Source organism: Hypomesus transpacificus, chromosome 11, assembly GCF_021917145.1.
Source record: "Hypomesus transpacificus isolate Combined female chromosome 11, fHypTra1, whole genome shotgun sequence".
NCBI lineage: Eukaryota > Metazoa > Chordata > Actinopteri > Osmeriformes > Osmeridae > Hypomesus > Hypomesus transpacificus.
In genome coordinates this window covers 8,646,687-8,663,128 of record NC_061070.1, presented here as the reverse complement: position 1 = coordinate 8,663,128, position 16,442 = coordinate 8,646,687, and the positions used below count along the sequence as shown (strand labels likewise).

General features: G+C 48.7%; 1 protein-coding gene across 1 annotated transcript in view; it reads right to left on the bottom strand.

The window, feature by feature from the left end:
* The window catches only part of LOC124473880 (calcium-activated potassium channel subunit alpha-1-like), a 119,836-nt gene that overhangs the window by 61,859 nt on the left and 41,535 nt on the right, over nucleotides 1–16,442 (bottom strand). Inside the window, exon 3 of the mRNA XM_047029596.1 lies at nucleotides 7,335–7,396. Coding sequence (XP_046885552.1) covers nucleotides 7,335–7,396 — 62 coding nt within the window. The remainder of the gene's footprint in view (nucleotides 1–7,334; nucleotides 7,397–16,442) is intronic.

Here is a 16,442-nt window from a genome sequence, read left to right as displayed (position 1 = left end):
AACAATGGGACAGTCTTGAAAATTCACTCAATCCGGCCTCAAACCGGCCTGACACAGTACGGTTCAGTCCCCAAATCCAACAGTAGTCAGCTCACCTGTCTCTATACACACTGGCAATGGCTTTGGTGATGAAGCTGACAAGTAACACTTGTCCTCCTGACAAGGAACACTTGTCAGGAAACAAAGTTTTCCTTTTTCGTTTTTGGAGCGTTCAGCTCGTGTGTATGTGTGTGTGTGTGTGTGAGAGTGAGAGTGAGAGAGAAAGAGAGAGAGAGAGAGAGAGAGAGAGAGAGAGAGAGAAAGAGAGAGAGTGTGTGTGTGTGTGAACGCCATGTGTAAGACCTCACTTCCACGAGTGTGGATTTGAAGGCCTGACTCCTGGTCTCAATGTCACTTCACACTCTGAAATCACATGGGATCCACGAGCCACATGCTGCCAGTGCCCTAGCAGAAAATAGATCTGCCCACAGAGGTTCTTATTACCCAATAGCAGCCTCCTTAAGCCTAGGCTTGGCCTGGGCCACACTGTTGTCCTCAGCAGCGACAGAGAGAGAGGCGGGAGGGAGGGAAAGAGGGGGGGAAAAAAGAGAAAAATACTCTAGAGAAAAAGCAATATGGGGAGAGATGAGTCAGGGGGTGAAGGTGACAGAAAGAAAAAGGAGAACGAAAGAAAGATAGAAAGAAAGAGAGAAGGAATGAGCAATGGCTTGAGAGACGGTAGTCAGTGTGAAGGAGGGAAGAGGGAGGGACGGAGAGAAGAGGGGGAAGGGAGAACAAAAACACTCCGCGGGGCGTTGGACCATTTTTGAGACACAATCTTCCCCGGCTGTATATAGCACACAAGGCCTGTTCTAGGCCATGATGGAAATTGCCTGGAGATTCGGGTGCCTCAGGTTTGAACTCTGGTCATCTTGTATTTGAGTTGGCGAGGCGCTTCGGTGCACTAGTTCCAATAATGTTGACAAACTCACACACACGTGCATGCACATACACGACACCAGCCTGAGGGGCAGCTGTAGAGCAGGGGGAGGTGGGGGGAGGGGGGGGTTCTATTTCAGGACAGAAATCTGTCCTCACATTAACATCCTCAGCCTGTGAGGGAGAGCTTCTCCTTCCAGGAAGCTGACAGTGGAGGTGATGACGGCTTATAAATAGCGCCACACCTTCAGTCAGCACGCGCTAAGCGACCTAGCACTACGCCATAGCCCGCCGCTGACCTTAGCTCCATCCTGGAGACACACCAAGGTTGTCTTCACGACAACGTCAACATCAACAACCAACCACCACCTGCTGCACTAATACTGCCCACCTCATTGGCCGTGCCTGTGTATTATGGCGGCGTGAGTGCGCGTGGGAGAGAGTCCTGTCAGTACTGTACCGTGTGAGTACACACTTGTCTGTGACCTCGCAGTGGCCCCTCTCCCCCCAGAGTGTACTGGGTAGGGGAGGAAGGGTGGAGGAGATCTGAGAGAGGGGCGGGTTAGTGCACCAGTGATTGATTTAGGTCAAGACACCATTACTAAAATAAGAGTGATTTAGCACCGGCAAGGGCACCAGACAAATAAAAAACCTTCCCAGTGGGACTAAAAATAGCTCCTCCATTTTTACCGTCCCCTAAGTACTGCGCCGAACAAGCGTCACCCGCGGGCTGACAATCGTCCCCACTTATCCGCCCTCGTTCTCCCACAGCAGGGCTCTGGCGGGGCCACGGCTGAACGCACAGGATCCTGCTACTTCGCCAGCACGCGTCCCTCATGGGTACAATACAAGCAGCGGTAAGGGACCGCAAGGTGGACGGCGGCGACAGACGCCACCAGCATTTCCGATTTTCAACGCTAGAGTGAACGTCCTCAGAAAAGTCCCGAACCGCATGCTTTTGAAGTGTTATTTTTAGGAGGCACTGCAGCTGTGTAATGGCATCCTGGCACTTGTGGAATATTTGCACTATAACTGGACAAACTAAATCTTTGTCTGACATCTTAAATAGTGTGGTAGTATAAGTTTGGAGCAAACTGCAAACTATACTCAGCTGAATTGTAGTGCCACGAGGCACAACCGCATGCGGTGCCTCATTTCCCTTTGAACACAAAACCAGTTAAGGAGATAAAGATCCGTGCCTATGTGCCGGTGCGAGCACAAACAAAACATGTAAGTGGGCCTTTCTTATCGGAAAGTTGATTAAAGTCTCCAAGCAAACGAAGTCTGGCTTCGAAAAAATGCTCTCTGCACTTTGTCGAGGCAACGTCGAGCCTCCGTTTCGATTAACTCTGAAGAGGAGCCGGGGCCCAATTCGCCACGCTTCTTGATAAAGAACCAGCGCCTCCGTCTGGGGGGGGTTTTGGGGAGGGGGGGGGGGGGGGTGAGCGTTGCACAGGCGCTTCCCCAGTGTGAATAATTGAGGAAGTAACGACACTAGCTCTGCAAGGAGCTGGAGGGGAATTCAGGGTGGGGGGGGGACGGAGGGGTGCCCGACATCAAATCAGCCCAGCGTGCCCCGACAACACCCGAAGGGTCACGTCACAACCCGTCGAGACTGTGCTTCAAACTGTCCACGTTCGAGACTCTTCATTGACAGCGTGGGGATTCAAGAGACATGGGAAATATGAGAAACGCATCGTTAAATCCCACCGGATAGCTTATTATTTCGAGTAATTAGTGGGATGACCTACGGTAGTCAGTCCCACTCATTCCACACAAATTGCCTAGTTAACTTCCATCCTAACATATTCCATGTTAGGTACACCTAATTCTAAGCTATCGGTTAGCCCGCAGCAGCGCACGTTAATCACAGCCTGATTAGCTTGGTGGTTAGCCCGGGCTAACCACATGCTATGAGGTCATGCAGGCGCTGAAGCCCTGGTAGCCCAGGAGCAGAGTGTGTCAGGGCCTCCTTCAGAGCCGGCCTCCTCTCAGACGAGGCCCGGGTATTAATAGCGATTCAAACCTTCATCACTGTCAGAGAGAGTAAGGGAAGACTCCCGTCACAAGGCCCCATGACCAGGTTCCTCCGTGTCCGAAATAGGCCTAAGTCTGGCATAACAGTGGAATGGGATTCTTTTTAAACCTTTTCAAATCTGCCCAGGGAAGCGGGAATACAGTAACACTACTGGCTGTTACAATATCAGGGGAGGCTTTTAAGGGAACTGTTAACAGGCATTTTAATAGACAAGGTGAGCTCATCAGCAGGGGTGCAGTTTTGGGGGTCTCTGTCTTCACACCCCGGCACCGTAGACACCGCACACACACACACGCACACACACACGCAAGCGGACACACATGCACACTCTGAGATGGCTCTTTATTTAGCCTATCCTTCACCACCACAAGATCTGCCCTGCCAGCCTCCCCAGTCGGCCATATTTCTCACCTTACCCCATTTATAAGTCATTAGCGCTGTTTCTTTTTCACTGCTGTCATTGATCGCTCGAAAAAGACTCTAATGACACTGTCAGAGGCAGGCGCCATCCTGCTCGAGCCCTGGCCAATGACACAGCCATCCTGCTCGAGCCCTGGCCAATCACACAGCCATCTCATCCCCCATAACGTTTGTGTCTGTGTGGATGTGTGTTGTCTTGTCTTGTGTGTGTGTGCATCTACGAATATGGGGCATATTACATGACAGCGGTTTATCTCCAAAGGGCTCACTAGCGCCTGCACACGCCTGGGCGATATCAAACCTCTGTAAGTGTATGTAAATTGCTCGCGTGCGTTCAATGGACACACAGTCGTTACACGCGCTGGCGGCGTGCACACGTGTTTAGAGGACACGCGCACAGCATGGGTGCATCTAGCCCTATTTTGGAGGCTGGAGCCCCCCCAAAAGTTTCATAAGCCCCCCCCCCCCCTCTTTCATATATTAAATCTAAATGTGTTAATTTCTCTTCCTAAATCCCACTAGAGGACACTATTTCAAAGGATATTTTCAAAAATGTGCAACACATACGCCACTTGAGCACCACATCTAATATATATATATAGATCCCTTGATGTAGCCTAAATTGCTTATGCGTCTAGACGTGCAGGTGTTTGCAGGGCGTTCTTTGCTGCGCTGGCGTGTCAGCTATGCGCAGCACTAATAACTCCTGCCTATACGCACGCCTTATCAAATGTAATATGCGCCAATGAGGCCTGCCTATACGCACGGCTCGTTATCCCTCAAACTAAGGTGTAATGTTCATGTGACTTTTTTCTACAACTTGCCAAAGTACGCATACTTCCCCCGTAGCAGGTACGCGGCGGATGCACCGTGTGCATGCCATGGAATATGCCTGTAGTCTGTAAGTGGAGTGTGTGTGTGTGTATACATCTGTGACTGTGGGTGTGAGTGTGTGTGTGTGTGCAGGAGCGTATGAAAAAGAGAAGTAGAGCAGTAACAAGGGCATCCCTTAAAGGGGGGCCTGCTAAGTTGCTGTCCTACATACGGACCATCTTCATTTGGTTTTAAAGCTGCAGAAAACAGAGAGATGAGGGATGAGCGGTATTAAAACAGACCAGGATTTGGGAGGAGACACAGTATGCTCCAAATCCAAATAGAACCCCAAATAGCATCAGCTTTGCAACACATTTTGGATTGCAGAATAATACCGATACAAAAACAAAAGAGGGAAACAGGGATTATCACAATTTCCGTCATACGCGTCGGCGTCGGCGTCGGCGTCTTTTTGGGAATCTGACCAGCTGCTACTGCTAGATGGTTCCTGTAAAACCTCCACTTCTCAACTCATGCTTCCTTCAGCATGTTTGAAACGTCCTACATCCTACTACCGCACTGGGAGTCAGATGGCTGAGCGGTGAGGGAGTCGGACTAGTAATCAGAAGGTTGCTGGATCGATTCCCCGCCATGCCAAATGACGTTGTGTCCACTTCACCCTACTTGCCTCGGGGGGGGGAATGGCTCTGTACTTACTGTAGGTCGCTCTGGATAAGAGCGACTGCTAAATGACTAAAAATGTAAAAATGTAAATATTCCTTCAACATCAAGTTGACACCGCAAGTGCGCCACGGTGGAAAGCGCATGGGAATCCCATCTGTCAACCGGGAGAAATGGATTGGGATTCTCTACACCCACCTGGTCCGGCTGTGTGTTTCTGTAGCAGAGGAATCAAAACACCCGACTCGTGAAAAGAAAACACCCACCTGGTGCAAACCTGGAGAAGCTAGAGGAAGGCTACTGGTTGGCTATCACTGAGGAATCGTTGTTCTTCTTTTTCCTGCTTAACCCTCTGATCTTTGTGTTTGTGTGTTTTGAGTAGACCTTCCCCTGGGGACTAGTGTTCTCTACTGATGCATACATAAAAGCCCATCTTGGAGGATCTCCAGCCTCCTGTGCAGCCCGTCTCCCCACCCGCCAGCCTGTCTCCCCCGCCCAAGTGCACACGAGTAGGCGCGTTCTCATTGACCTCTCGCCACCCTTCACATCACCGCAGGGAACGGACGGCTAACGGGGCGGCTAACATCCGCGGTTCGGATGTCTTTGACGGCTTTTCCCTGGCCGGCCTCGACGCTGAGCAGGCCCGGCCCCTCCAAACGCCCGACGCGCGTTCATATCTCCTCGAGCAAACGACCGCAGCCCTGAGCTCAAGCACGTCATGTCGGTGAAGAGCAAAGCGCTGAGGAGAAAGCGCAAGCCGGAATACGCGAGGACGCCCGTAAAGGCCTCCACATTCGCCGCGGTAACGGCCGGCCATTAACAGGTGACCCCCCCAAGATCTGCTCTGATCGATGTCCTCGATCGTTAACATTTCCCCCTCCGCATACAGAGGAAAAGGTCATTTGAAGGGCTTTTGCGCCGTTCAAACAGGGGAGGGGGTTGGGAATGTACGCATGTTGTTCGCACGTACGCACACACACACACACACAGTTCAGTGGAGGTGTGAGGGAAGTGGGAGAGGACGGGAGAGGTTCCAGCTGTTGTAGTGGAAGTACGGCTGTAACTTGATTGGCTCCCTGTTGTGGGGGGTGTGAAAAGCCCTTTATGTGGGAAGTGAACCAGCTCTGGCAGGGGGGGCATGTTTGGGGGGGGGGGGGTGATAACACAAGAACAAGATAGAAAGCCTATTGTAGAGGGAATGGCCCATTGCAGTCTAGGAAGACCACATACCCATGGAAACAGAAAACCTTGCAAATGCACATGTACACACCCACACTTACAGAGTATCACATCAAAAGGATGTCGGGGGGAATGTTGATGGCCAGCCCATTGTGTTTATGTGTTCATGACAGCATAATGGATCCTAAACACAGTTGCTCTCAGTGCTACAGTATGACAGTCACATTGACCCGCCCTCTCTGCTTATTGATTGGCTCCATGCCCTCTCAATCACTGCTGTGTCACCTTGCAGGTGTCATCCCAGGTGTCAAAACAGAGCTGTCCATCAAGTCAAGGTTGCTAAGGTGCCAGGGCAAAGGTGTCAGTGAGTACTGATGCCTGCTGACCTCAGACAAGATGTGGTTCAGGTACTGCAGGGTTTCTTACCAACTCCCCTAATCCGAACGTTCTAAGGGATTTACAAACTTTCACACAACCAAAAGTGTGTTGAAAAAATTGAAAAAAAAACACTGTTCTAAAACTGGTTGTTCCCATCCTTGATTTTGATTGGCTATATCACGTTCCATGCTGTTGTAAAATCCAGCATAACCTTACAGGTTGTCCTCATAACATTCTTTAACATTCCATATTACTGCGCATCGAATATTTCAAATAAAAAAAGACGGCAAAGGTGTCCATCTGGCTGTTGCGCGGCAACGATTTATGTAGGAACTATACTTTGTAGTGGCGGAAGATTGACGGTTTATTATTAAACAGTTTTGTTTCTAATTGTTTTTATTTATGAAACCATATCAAATATTTGTAGTAGCAATTTTAGAAAAAGCAATAAGCCCCGCGAGTCCGTGTATTTCGTGGAGTGCCGAAAACCCCCTTACCTGTTCTAAAATCTGCGCAAAACACGGCCTCTTGGGACTTATTGCTCAAGTCTAAAACCAAACACATTTTGTAGACTATTCTTGTATAAAGTAAATGTATACACCCTCCTTTTTCAGTTCAAGAGCTCCTGCAGTCTGCTCTCTGAGCGTGTGGGGGTGGGTCTGTAGGCGTGGCTGTGGCTGTGGGGGTGGACGTGCACTGCTACGGCTGGCTGAGAGCCAAACGCCCCAAGGAGGGGAGGGTGACAGAGCCCCTTCACACAACGCACTGAGCACTCGCCAGGCTTGGTTACCATGGCAACAAACCTGTCTCCATTGACAACATCAGCCGAAGCGTGTGTGAACGTGTGTGTGAATGTGAGTGTGAACGTGTGTGTGAATGTGTGTAAAACAACAGTTACGATACTTACTCAGAAGAGTCTATAAAGTATATTCCAAGGGCCCCGATGCTGAGCGCAAATACTAGCACGACCTGGAGAGAGAGAGAGGGAGAGAGAGAGAGAGAGAGAGAGAGAGAGAGAGAGAGAGAGAGAGAGAGAGAGAGAGAGAGAGAGAGAGAGAGAGAGAGAGAGAGAGAGAGAGAGAGAGAGAGAGAACAACAACTGTAAGTTTCATAAACATAAACATAAGAACTTGAACACGACATGACATTCCTACCGGGTTAGTTAAATAGGCCACCACTGTTCCTGTGGAAAACAGGAGTGCATTAACCATGTCATGATAGGTTGTCTGAGGTTGGCCTAGTATATGCAGAGACTCGACCTGTTTGTGGCCATGTCTGTGAGGTGGGGGGCCAAGGCTAGCCCGAGCACATTACCGGCAGTCTGTAGTCACCTGTAATCAACCAGTCCCTGGCCTTACCGACAACATTTTTAAAAATCGCAGTCTAAATAATGGATGCCAGACCTCATGTCAGTTACTATGTCCTAGTTAATGCACACATTGTAAGTAAAGTCGAGCACCATACATAGAAAACGGAAAGAAAATACACACATTTGTAAACCAAGCTGCTCTCGGAGAGGAGTGATTGCACATGCGATTGTAACCCAGGGTAACTGAGGGCTTGTTGTGTCAGGATAGATATCGAGTGTTAAAGTCTCGCTGTTTAAGGCCGAGTCAGGGGTTAAGTTAAGGTACAGGGTTTGACTTTACCCAACAATCAGGTCCATCCGCATGGAGTAACTTATTGAAATGCTGAGAATGTACTATAATTGTGAGTCAAGTTATTTCAAGAAATGCGGGAGATAATACTTTTTTGATGACATTTAGGAGATGTTATTAATAATCAGGTTGAACATTTGTGATTGTTATTCAGTATGTTACTTGACTATCATGTGTTCCACATATGGATTACGTTTTTCCAGGCAACCATATGGAATTTGAAAGCTGTCATGAATTCGGGGGGAATACAAATGATATCAAAGTTCTGGTCAAGTCCACCCCATAATGCTTTCTAATCCCAAAATACACCTCGATTGACATTCTGCCCGGTCAAAAAACAAAGTCTTTCCCAAATAAAAATGAACTCCATGATCTCCGCAGCCCAAAGTATAGACGTACAGATTGTCGCAACCCTAACCTGCCTTGGCAGAACAGTCTCAATCAAACTGGATTGATATACCGTTTCACCTGACACACCCGTCAAACAGATTCTCCCTGACCCTCCCGGAGAGACTTTAATACATCATAGTTTCCCCTCGCAAGTCTTTATCTTATTCAGCCTTCAAAGACAATGATTATCTTCTCCCAAGCTTGGTCGTACTATTCATTATAAATTAAACGGGCCTGATTATTTTCATGCTCGACTCCTTTAGATTGATCTGCTGCATTGTAGTTTAGCTAACGAGAAAACACCTCCATGCATTTTTTATGGTTGGTATTTGTGGATTATGGGGGGGGGGGGGGGGGGGGGGGGGGGGGGGGGGGGGGGAGGCAGGAAGTATTTGTAAGAGGCTGAGGAAGATAGACTAGCACAGAGACCAGGAGCCCTAAAGCTTCTGGCTTGAGTGACCTCCAGACACAAAGGGTGGAGAGCTGAATTCAATCAGTGGTGCTCGGATAACATCAGACTTTGTGAATGTAGGACGTTCTAATGTTCGGAAAAGATGTTGATCGGTAACTGGATGTTCATGGGCTTTCATCTGAGTCAACGACCGTCAGAAAAAGCCCTTACTCCATCCACAGAAGGCTCCGGTTCGTGTTTTCCCCCCACAAGAGGGCACAGTTAGCTTGTTGGGAGTTCTGTGGGTACACAGTCAGTATAGTAGACATTCACATTAGGGCCACATTTCTTTTTCAAGCTACCTTTACATACACAACAAGCGAGGCCTTGCATCAGGGAGACCGATGGAAACAGTTTCCAAACGAACAGAGAATGAAGGTAGGAACCGAGCCAGCGTCAGACAGTACAAGGATGCCAGCTCAAGTTTGCAGGGCAAGCGCTCCGAAGAGCACGGACCCGTAAATCCATAAGTAACCAAAACACACGCGTTCGTGCACACGCTGACATTTCCTGGAGGCTAATCTACATCTCTCTCGTCACTCGGGGGCAGATAGTGGGGAGAGAGAGACACCCACAAAGAGAGAGAGGGAAGGGGACAGCTTGGGGGGAGAAAGAGAGCCAGAGAAAGAGAAGGAGGAGTAAGGGAAGCGAGCTCGAGGGAGGGAGAGAGAGAGAGAGAGAGAGAGAGAGAGAGAGAGAGAGAGAGAGAGAGAGAGAGAGAGAGAGAGAGAGAGAGAGAGAGATATTAAGAAAGAATAAAACTAGGGATTGGAGAGAGAGAGAGAGAGAGAGAGATGGAAAACCAAAGACAGTGAGGGAGACATGGTAAGAGGAAGGTAAATAAAAAGTGGAGACGATACTGTACGGGGAGGAGGTGGTGGAGGGAAGGGAGAAAGTGGTCGGTTTCTAAAAAGCGAGTAGTGAACACTGAGCCCCCACAGATAAGCTAAGGAGACATCTCAACCTGACCCAGTTATTCAGCTGTGAAAGTCGGTCGATCTCCCAGCTAACACTAACGAGTGCTTGCCGTCCATTTCAAAGCCACGATCCTCGAACCACTATCACTGTAAATCATGACCACAATTACTACAGTCTGGGGACATCAACAGAAAAGGCAGGGGTATCCCCCCTGCCTGCAAAAATAAATAAATACTGTTGCAGTAGATATGCCGGGGAGGGTGAGCAGAGCTAAGACCTCTGGGAAAGGTAGTTTTGAGTCTTCTTTTTGAAGGTGTTGCTGCTGCCACAACCCTAAAAGGGATTGCATATCATATCCCATTGCAGGAGTAGAGGAATATGTATGACATAAGACGACCTGCGTTCGTGAATGAAATAAAACCCCAAATATGATCCTTCATATTTCCAAGAAACAAATCTTCAACCTATGAAGTTATTCTCTGAATTACATGTTCCATGTATGGATCTGTTTCTACGTTTACTGTGTGGCGCTAAGTCTGTTGGTGTGGCGCTGTTTTCCGGTCCTATAACTGGTGTAGTCGAGGCATAAAATAAGTGTTGTCAAATTCTCTGTCTGTATACAGCATGTGTGTGGCATAAGGTTTCAGGTTCCAGTACTGCATGCAGGCCTTGTAGATCAGCTCTCAGGTGACATCCAGTCGTAAACACACTATAACACCCCTCCATAAACACACACGCACGCACACACACATACACCAGACACACACAGAAGCCTCCGTCGCACTTAATAACTCCATCCTTTACCGCATTTGCATACTTGTGTGAGATCACGATACGCAGGAACCAGTAAGCGATAGTGTGCCTAGACAACACGTCCGAGTCGCACCCAACACTTGGGTCTAAAGAGCCGCTTCAGCTTCGAGCCTTAGCCGCCGTCCGACATGGCTCCGTTAGATATGAAACCTTCAGGAGGAGCTTCAGTTCACACACTCGTGTTCCTCCGAGCAGAGGGAGAATTTGCCTTTGAGCTCGGCTGTTTCCCGCTCCTCTCCCTTCTCCTCCCTTAAGTGCTTTGCCTGGCAAACAGCGTTCCCAGTCACCCTGACAGGTGATGCAGGCTGACGTACAGAATCATCGCTTCCTATGAGGCCGTGCATCCAGGCTGACAGGCTGGGGGGGAATCAAAGCCCTCCCGCTCTCCAGTTCAGTTCAAAGCTCCTCACATCTCTCTACTCCCAAGCCAGTGGAGATAGTGTACTGACGACACAGGTGTGTGTGTGGTGTGTGTGTGTGTGAGTGTGTATATGCATCTGCTGTAGGTATGGTGGCTCAGAGGTGGGTCAATCAATCCAGACTTCATTGTTATTCGGTTCATTCGTGGCACCCACTCTCCCACATTCTCTCCCACATTTTCTCTCCCTTCCCCCCCCCCCCCCCCCCCCCCCCTCTCTCCTTCCCCCTCTCTCTGCTACTCCATTCGGTCTGTAAATATTAGCTTTATGCTCTGGCTTATCTAACAAACTCGGTAAGCTTCTTCTCCATTTGAAAAGAAACCCAAACATGGTGGTGTTAGCGTCGCTCCGAGTAGTGGTGCCTCTTTGCTAAGGAGCCCTGCATCGTTTGACAAAACCATTCACCTTACATAATGCCAGATCTGCATAGGAAGACAGAGGAAAATGTGGATTTAGCATAATAACAGTAAAAAAGCTAAGCAATAAACATTGAAAATGTCCCTGTCTGAAGGCTGGGTGGTTTTCATGAAAATCCCCCAAAGCTAACGAGGAAGCTCATTTTTTTTTATTGTTTCCATCTGAAAATTAGCATGATATTGTTCCAGAGCATTTAGAGGTCAACTTCAAAGGCAGGAATACAAACACCCTTCGGGCTAGGGCGGCAAACCCTACCAAGCAACAGAGAAGCGAGAGGAAAACCAATTAACGACAGGCGGGGTGGTAGCCCTCGCCTGAGCAGGTGGACGAGGGATTTTCCTTCTCTGAATATTCACAGTGCTCCTTTTAACCGTCATTACGAATGCTTCACAAATGAACCCGATGCCACTGCAAATCTAGACTTGCCATCCTTCTTGGCAGTCCTCCGGCCTGGCTAGCCGGGTGTACGTGAGGGTTTTCGTGCACCGCAGAGAAGACAGATGGATTACAGAGGTGAACAGCCAGGACTGGGAGGAGACTAATTCAATCTAGTCTCTCTCAATCTATTCCCCTCTGAATCCATGTAGCCATATGTATCCCTGTTGGAAAAAGGGTTGAGACCAATTGCAGCTAGATATTTCAAACAGAGTCACAATTTCGACCTTAGAAGACCACCAGATGACAACAGGCTGCGAACACGTCACAGGCTTCGAACACATCACAGAGCCAAGCCTGGTTTTCAACCGAATGAGAGAAGGCGGGAAGGATTTTGAGATGACATCATTGGGTCACTCGAGCAGACAAGCTAACGAGACAGCACTGGGATGGATATCAACAAACCGGACTTCTGTTCCAGTTCAATCGTCTACGTCCATTCGTTCCTCACCCGAGCTCCACGATTTCCGGTCCCCGACAGGAGAGCATGTTGGTATGACAGGCTAGCTACGACATAGCTAAACAGTCTTTGTATTTCCATAACACTTCTGTGGACTCGGTCACATAGCGAGGTTTCAACTGCCGGGTCAGCACAAGCATGCGTCATTCCCAACACCACTACACGCTCCCTTTCTTAGGACGACGTATATCCGAAACCCATGTGCGGAAGTGGACATCATGGCTGTATGCTCCCTGGATGAGTGGCCTTGCGCAACAACCGAGCCTTTAGCCTAACGTCGCCCCATTCAATTGACCCCGGGATCCCGTCTCTGCTAAACTGCATCTAAACATGGGTGCTTAATCAGCCGGCTTTTGACCACTTATTTGGTTTGAGCCAAAGAAACAGCTGTAACGCAGAGTCACAGCTAGGCTCGTTCTTTTGGACAGGCTCTGAGGTCAGGGACTTGAGGGTTAGGGTTAGCCTACGTAGGTCAATCTGTGGGCCAGGGGTTAATCCCGCCAGGCTATCAGAGTACTGGAACCCAAGCTGGCCAGACACTGACCCAGACTAGACATGACTGGGAGGGTTGTCTCAATGACCGCCAGACTATAGAGGATCAATCACGGCGTTGACGTATAACTGGACGACATCAGTGCCAGTCCCCACCAGTGGATATCCTGGATGGAAACCCAGCTGTAAAGTTATAAATAGGTTGCCTGACTATAAACTCGAACACTTCATAAACACATACGACAAGGAACATAAAACTGTGTCAGATGAGCGCATTCGCGTATTTCAAAGGATAGATTGATTTCGATTTTAGACCGTGTTTGTTTGTTGCCATCTTGCTCTAATCCGTGGTGTGGATTAAAGCCCTTGGCTTCCTAAATCTGCTCAGGGATGGTAACAGAAGTGCTCTTCAGTCCAGCCTCATTAGCGGGCGCAACGCGAGCCTCCATTACAGTCGCTAAAACATCTTGGTTATCGGTACGAACTTCAACTGTCACATGATCGTACTTGACGTAATTGGACAGGATGAGAGCAGGAGGTGGGAGCCTCTGAACAGCATATGGAACGGTTGTATTGATCAAGAGACTAACCTTGGCACAGCAACGTGGACAAACACACCAACAGAGCCAAATACACTTTCCCACACTGCGCTAAAGACATACGCACACATGTACGCGCACACACACACTTCTGAGACTCATCACCATGGCAACTGAGGAAAAGTAGGACGCTCCACGTCGTCCGCCATAGCGCACAACAACGTTTTCTCGTGCGTGACTTTGATGAAGCGCACCCATTTAGGGTCATTGCAGGACTAACGAGATATTTCATTTGAACGGAGTCAATAAACAATTACATGTTTTAATCAAGTCCTATTTCCCCCCCGCTCTGCGCCGTGTTGCCGCATTAAAAACATCCCATTTCAAGGAAGGAGGATTATTTTGTTATCTGATTTCTATCCCTTAATAGAACGGTGTCAGGAGGAGGGCACAGAGGCTTTACAGCTCCTCCCCAAAGTATCTGTTTATCTCTCTATCTCTCCCTCTCTTTTCCCCCCATCTCCCTCCCGACACATGCCACTCAAGGGGAAAAAAATTAAAATATATATATATATATATATATATATATATATATATATATACACTGTATATATATATAAATAACTGGCTATAAATTCCCATAGGATAGAAGGTCAACCCTTGTTTGGATTCTTGACTTGACAAAATCGTTGAAGCACAACACGAAACCAAAAACAAACCAATCAAAAATTATCGTGTTTACCAGAAAATGTAATTATGTCCAAGGTGTTTAACCACATCCTCCAGGCCCTCAGCTAACAGAGTTAGTCTGACAATCCATCGTCTGCCTAGCAACCTCTACAACCACCGTTGGAAAGTCTGACTGCTGACAAAGACAAGTTGACTTTTATTGTCAAGGTTGTCACTGATCTAATGACTCCTGAGAGCTGTGAGTGATAGGACCCCCCCCCCCCCCACACACACACACACACACACACACACACACACCCCAACCCCCTCTGCTCATCTTCCTCCAAGGTAACCCCGCTGACTCCCTGTCTCCCTCATCCTGTTCCTGTTATCTGGGGTGAGTGCCACAGAAAGAGTTTGTGTTCGATGTGTGTGTGTCTGACAGACAGACTATATCTTGAATGAGGGATGGGGTATATGGATGGAGTTCTGGGGTGGGAACGAGTGAGGCCGTCAGACAAGACAAACAGCCTAAGATGTGTCCGTGTAACGGAAACATCTGGAACGCGGTCCTCCGGCGCGTCCATCTGCCTTCAAATGTTCCCACGAAGACGTCCCGGCGTCGGGGTCCCATCCCAATCCTGTCAGCCTCGCTCAACCTCTGGAGCTGGCCTGTGACCATTACAATGGCCAGCGTTGGAGATCGCCCCCAAATCGAGTTCTCTACCAAATCAGTACCCCACTCCCTCTCTCCCAACAGCGCACGGAGCCCCAAAGTGCCGACTACGACAATGCACCGGGAGAACCCTACGAGCCCCCTTATCCCAAATACAACTCGCGATATTCCTCCCCCGGAGATACGAGATACCGTCGGTCCGATGGCTGAGGCGTCGAGGGTGCACGCGCGCTCACGACATCGCTATTTCACCTTAGCCAGCAAGTCCAAACATCCCTCTCCCCCCAGACGGGCTGTTTATCCATCTACAGTAGGTGCGATGTCTAATAATAGCTTTCATCACATCCTTTCCCTTTGGATCGGGCGATGTCCGACCTTGATGATGGGGCTCCGTTTAACCTTGTTGTCCTTTCCTGAGACAGCCATCCAGAGAGCTCGGACAGGCAGCCGGGCAGAGTGACAGGTGGAAAGCATATGACAGAATGACACTCTCTAAAATGAGCTCCTGTCAGCTCGAGATCGGTGTCGAGGCAAGCTTGGCGGGGGCAGTGAAAGGACAGCAGTTGTCCACTTCTTCTGCACGCTATGAGGATGCTAATGAAGTCAGATGGAACCGTGATCCAGGGGGACATATGGTTCCATGTGATGGAGGGAACGATGCATAATGCGGGAAGACATGGAGAATGATCCCAGCTAAGAATATTAATGATTTTTCCAATCTGGAGATCTTCACCGCACTGATAGTGCTTTGCAGATTAGAAACAGGGCTTATCTATGTCTGGGACATCTGCCCCACAATGTATTGCGCAGTCTATACTGTCTCAGTTCGACATTGTTCCTGTTCCAGAAGGACAGAGCGACCTCAATGGAATGTCAGTTAGTCCCAGAGAGCCTTGACCACTACACAGGAAAAGACTGACAGAGAAACAGAGGTGAAGGAGAGAGAGGGGAGATGGAAAGAGGAGATGAGGGGAAAGATAGACTATTAGAAAGAATGTCCTCTGGTAACTCAAAGGTTGAAGAGATGGCTGGTAGAGAAAGAGAGAGAGAGAGAGAGAGAGAGAGAGAGAGAGAGAGAGAGAGACAGAAAGAGAGAGCGAGCGAGCGATAGAGAGCGTGAGAGCGACAGAGAGAGTGAGAGAGAGAGAGGGAGAGACAGTGCGAGAGAGACAGAAAGAGAGAGACAGAGAGAGAGAGAGAGAGAGAGAGAGAGAGAGAGAGAGAGAGAGAGAGAGAGAGAGAGAGAGAGAGAGAGAGAGAGAGAGAGAGAGAGAGAGAGAGAGAGAGAGAGAGAGAGAAAGGAAGGTGTAGAGAATATTAGAGAACGTCCTCTAAGGCACACTCAAATGCCATCGTGTGTGTGCAAGGGCATGTTTGTGAGTCTGTCAGTGTGTGTCTGTCTTTCTGCTTTAGCATCTCTGTGATTTTCTGTGTGTGTGTGTGTGTGTGGCGAAGGGGAGGTTCCCTGCTGTTCTTTTTCAAGTCCAGAGATGATGAGAGAGTGCATGTGACCAGACTGTGAAGTACCAGTAACAGTGTTAGAGGAGAATATTTATTCTAAAACATCCATTTACTAGATCCTTTACTGACTGGTTCTTTACAGACTAGCCTATTTTTGAACTATTCTTTCCAAGAGGTCAAATCTGTTTTCCTGTAAGCCGGTAAAGGCCGGTAAAGG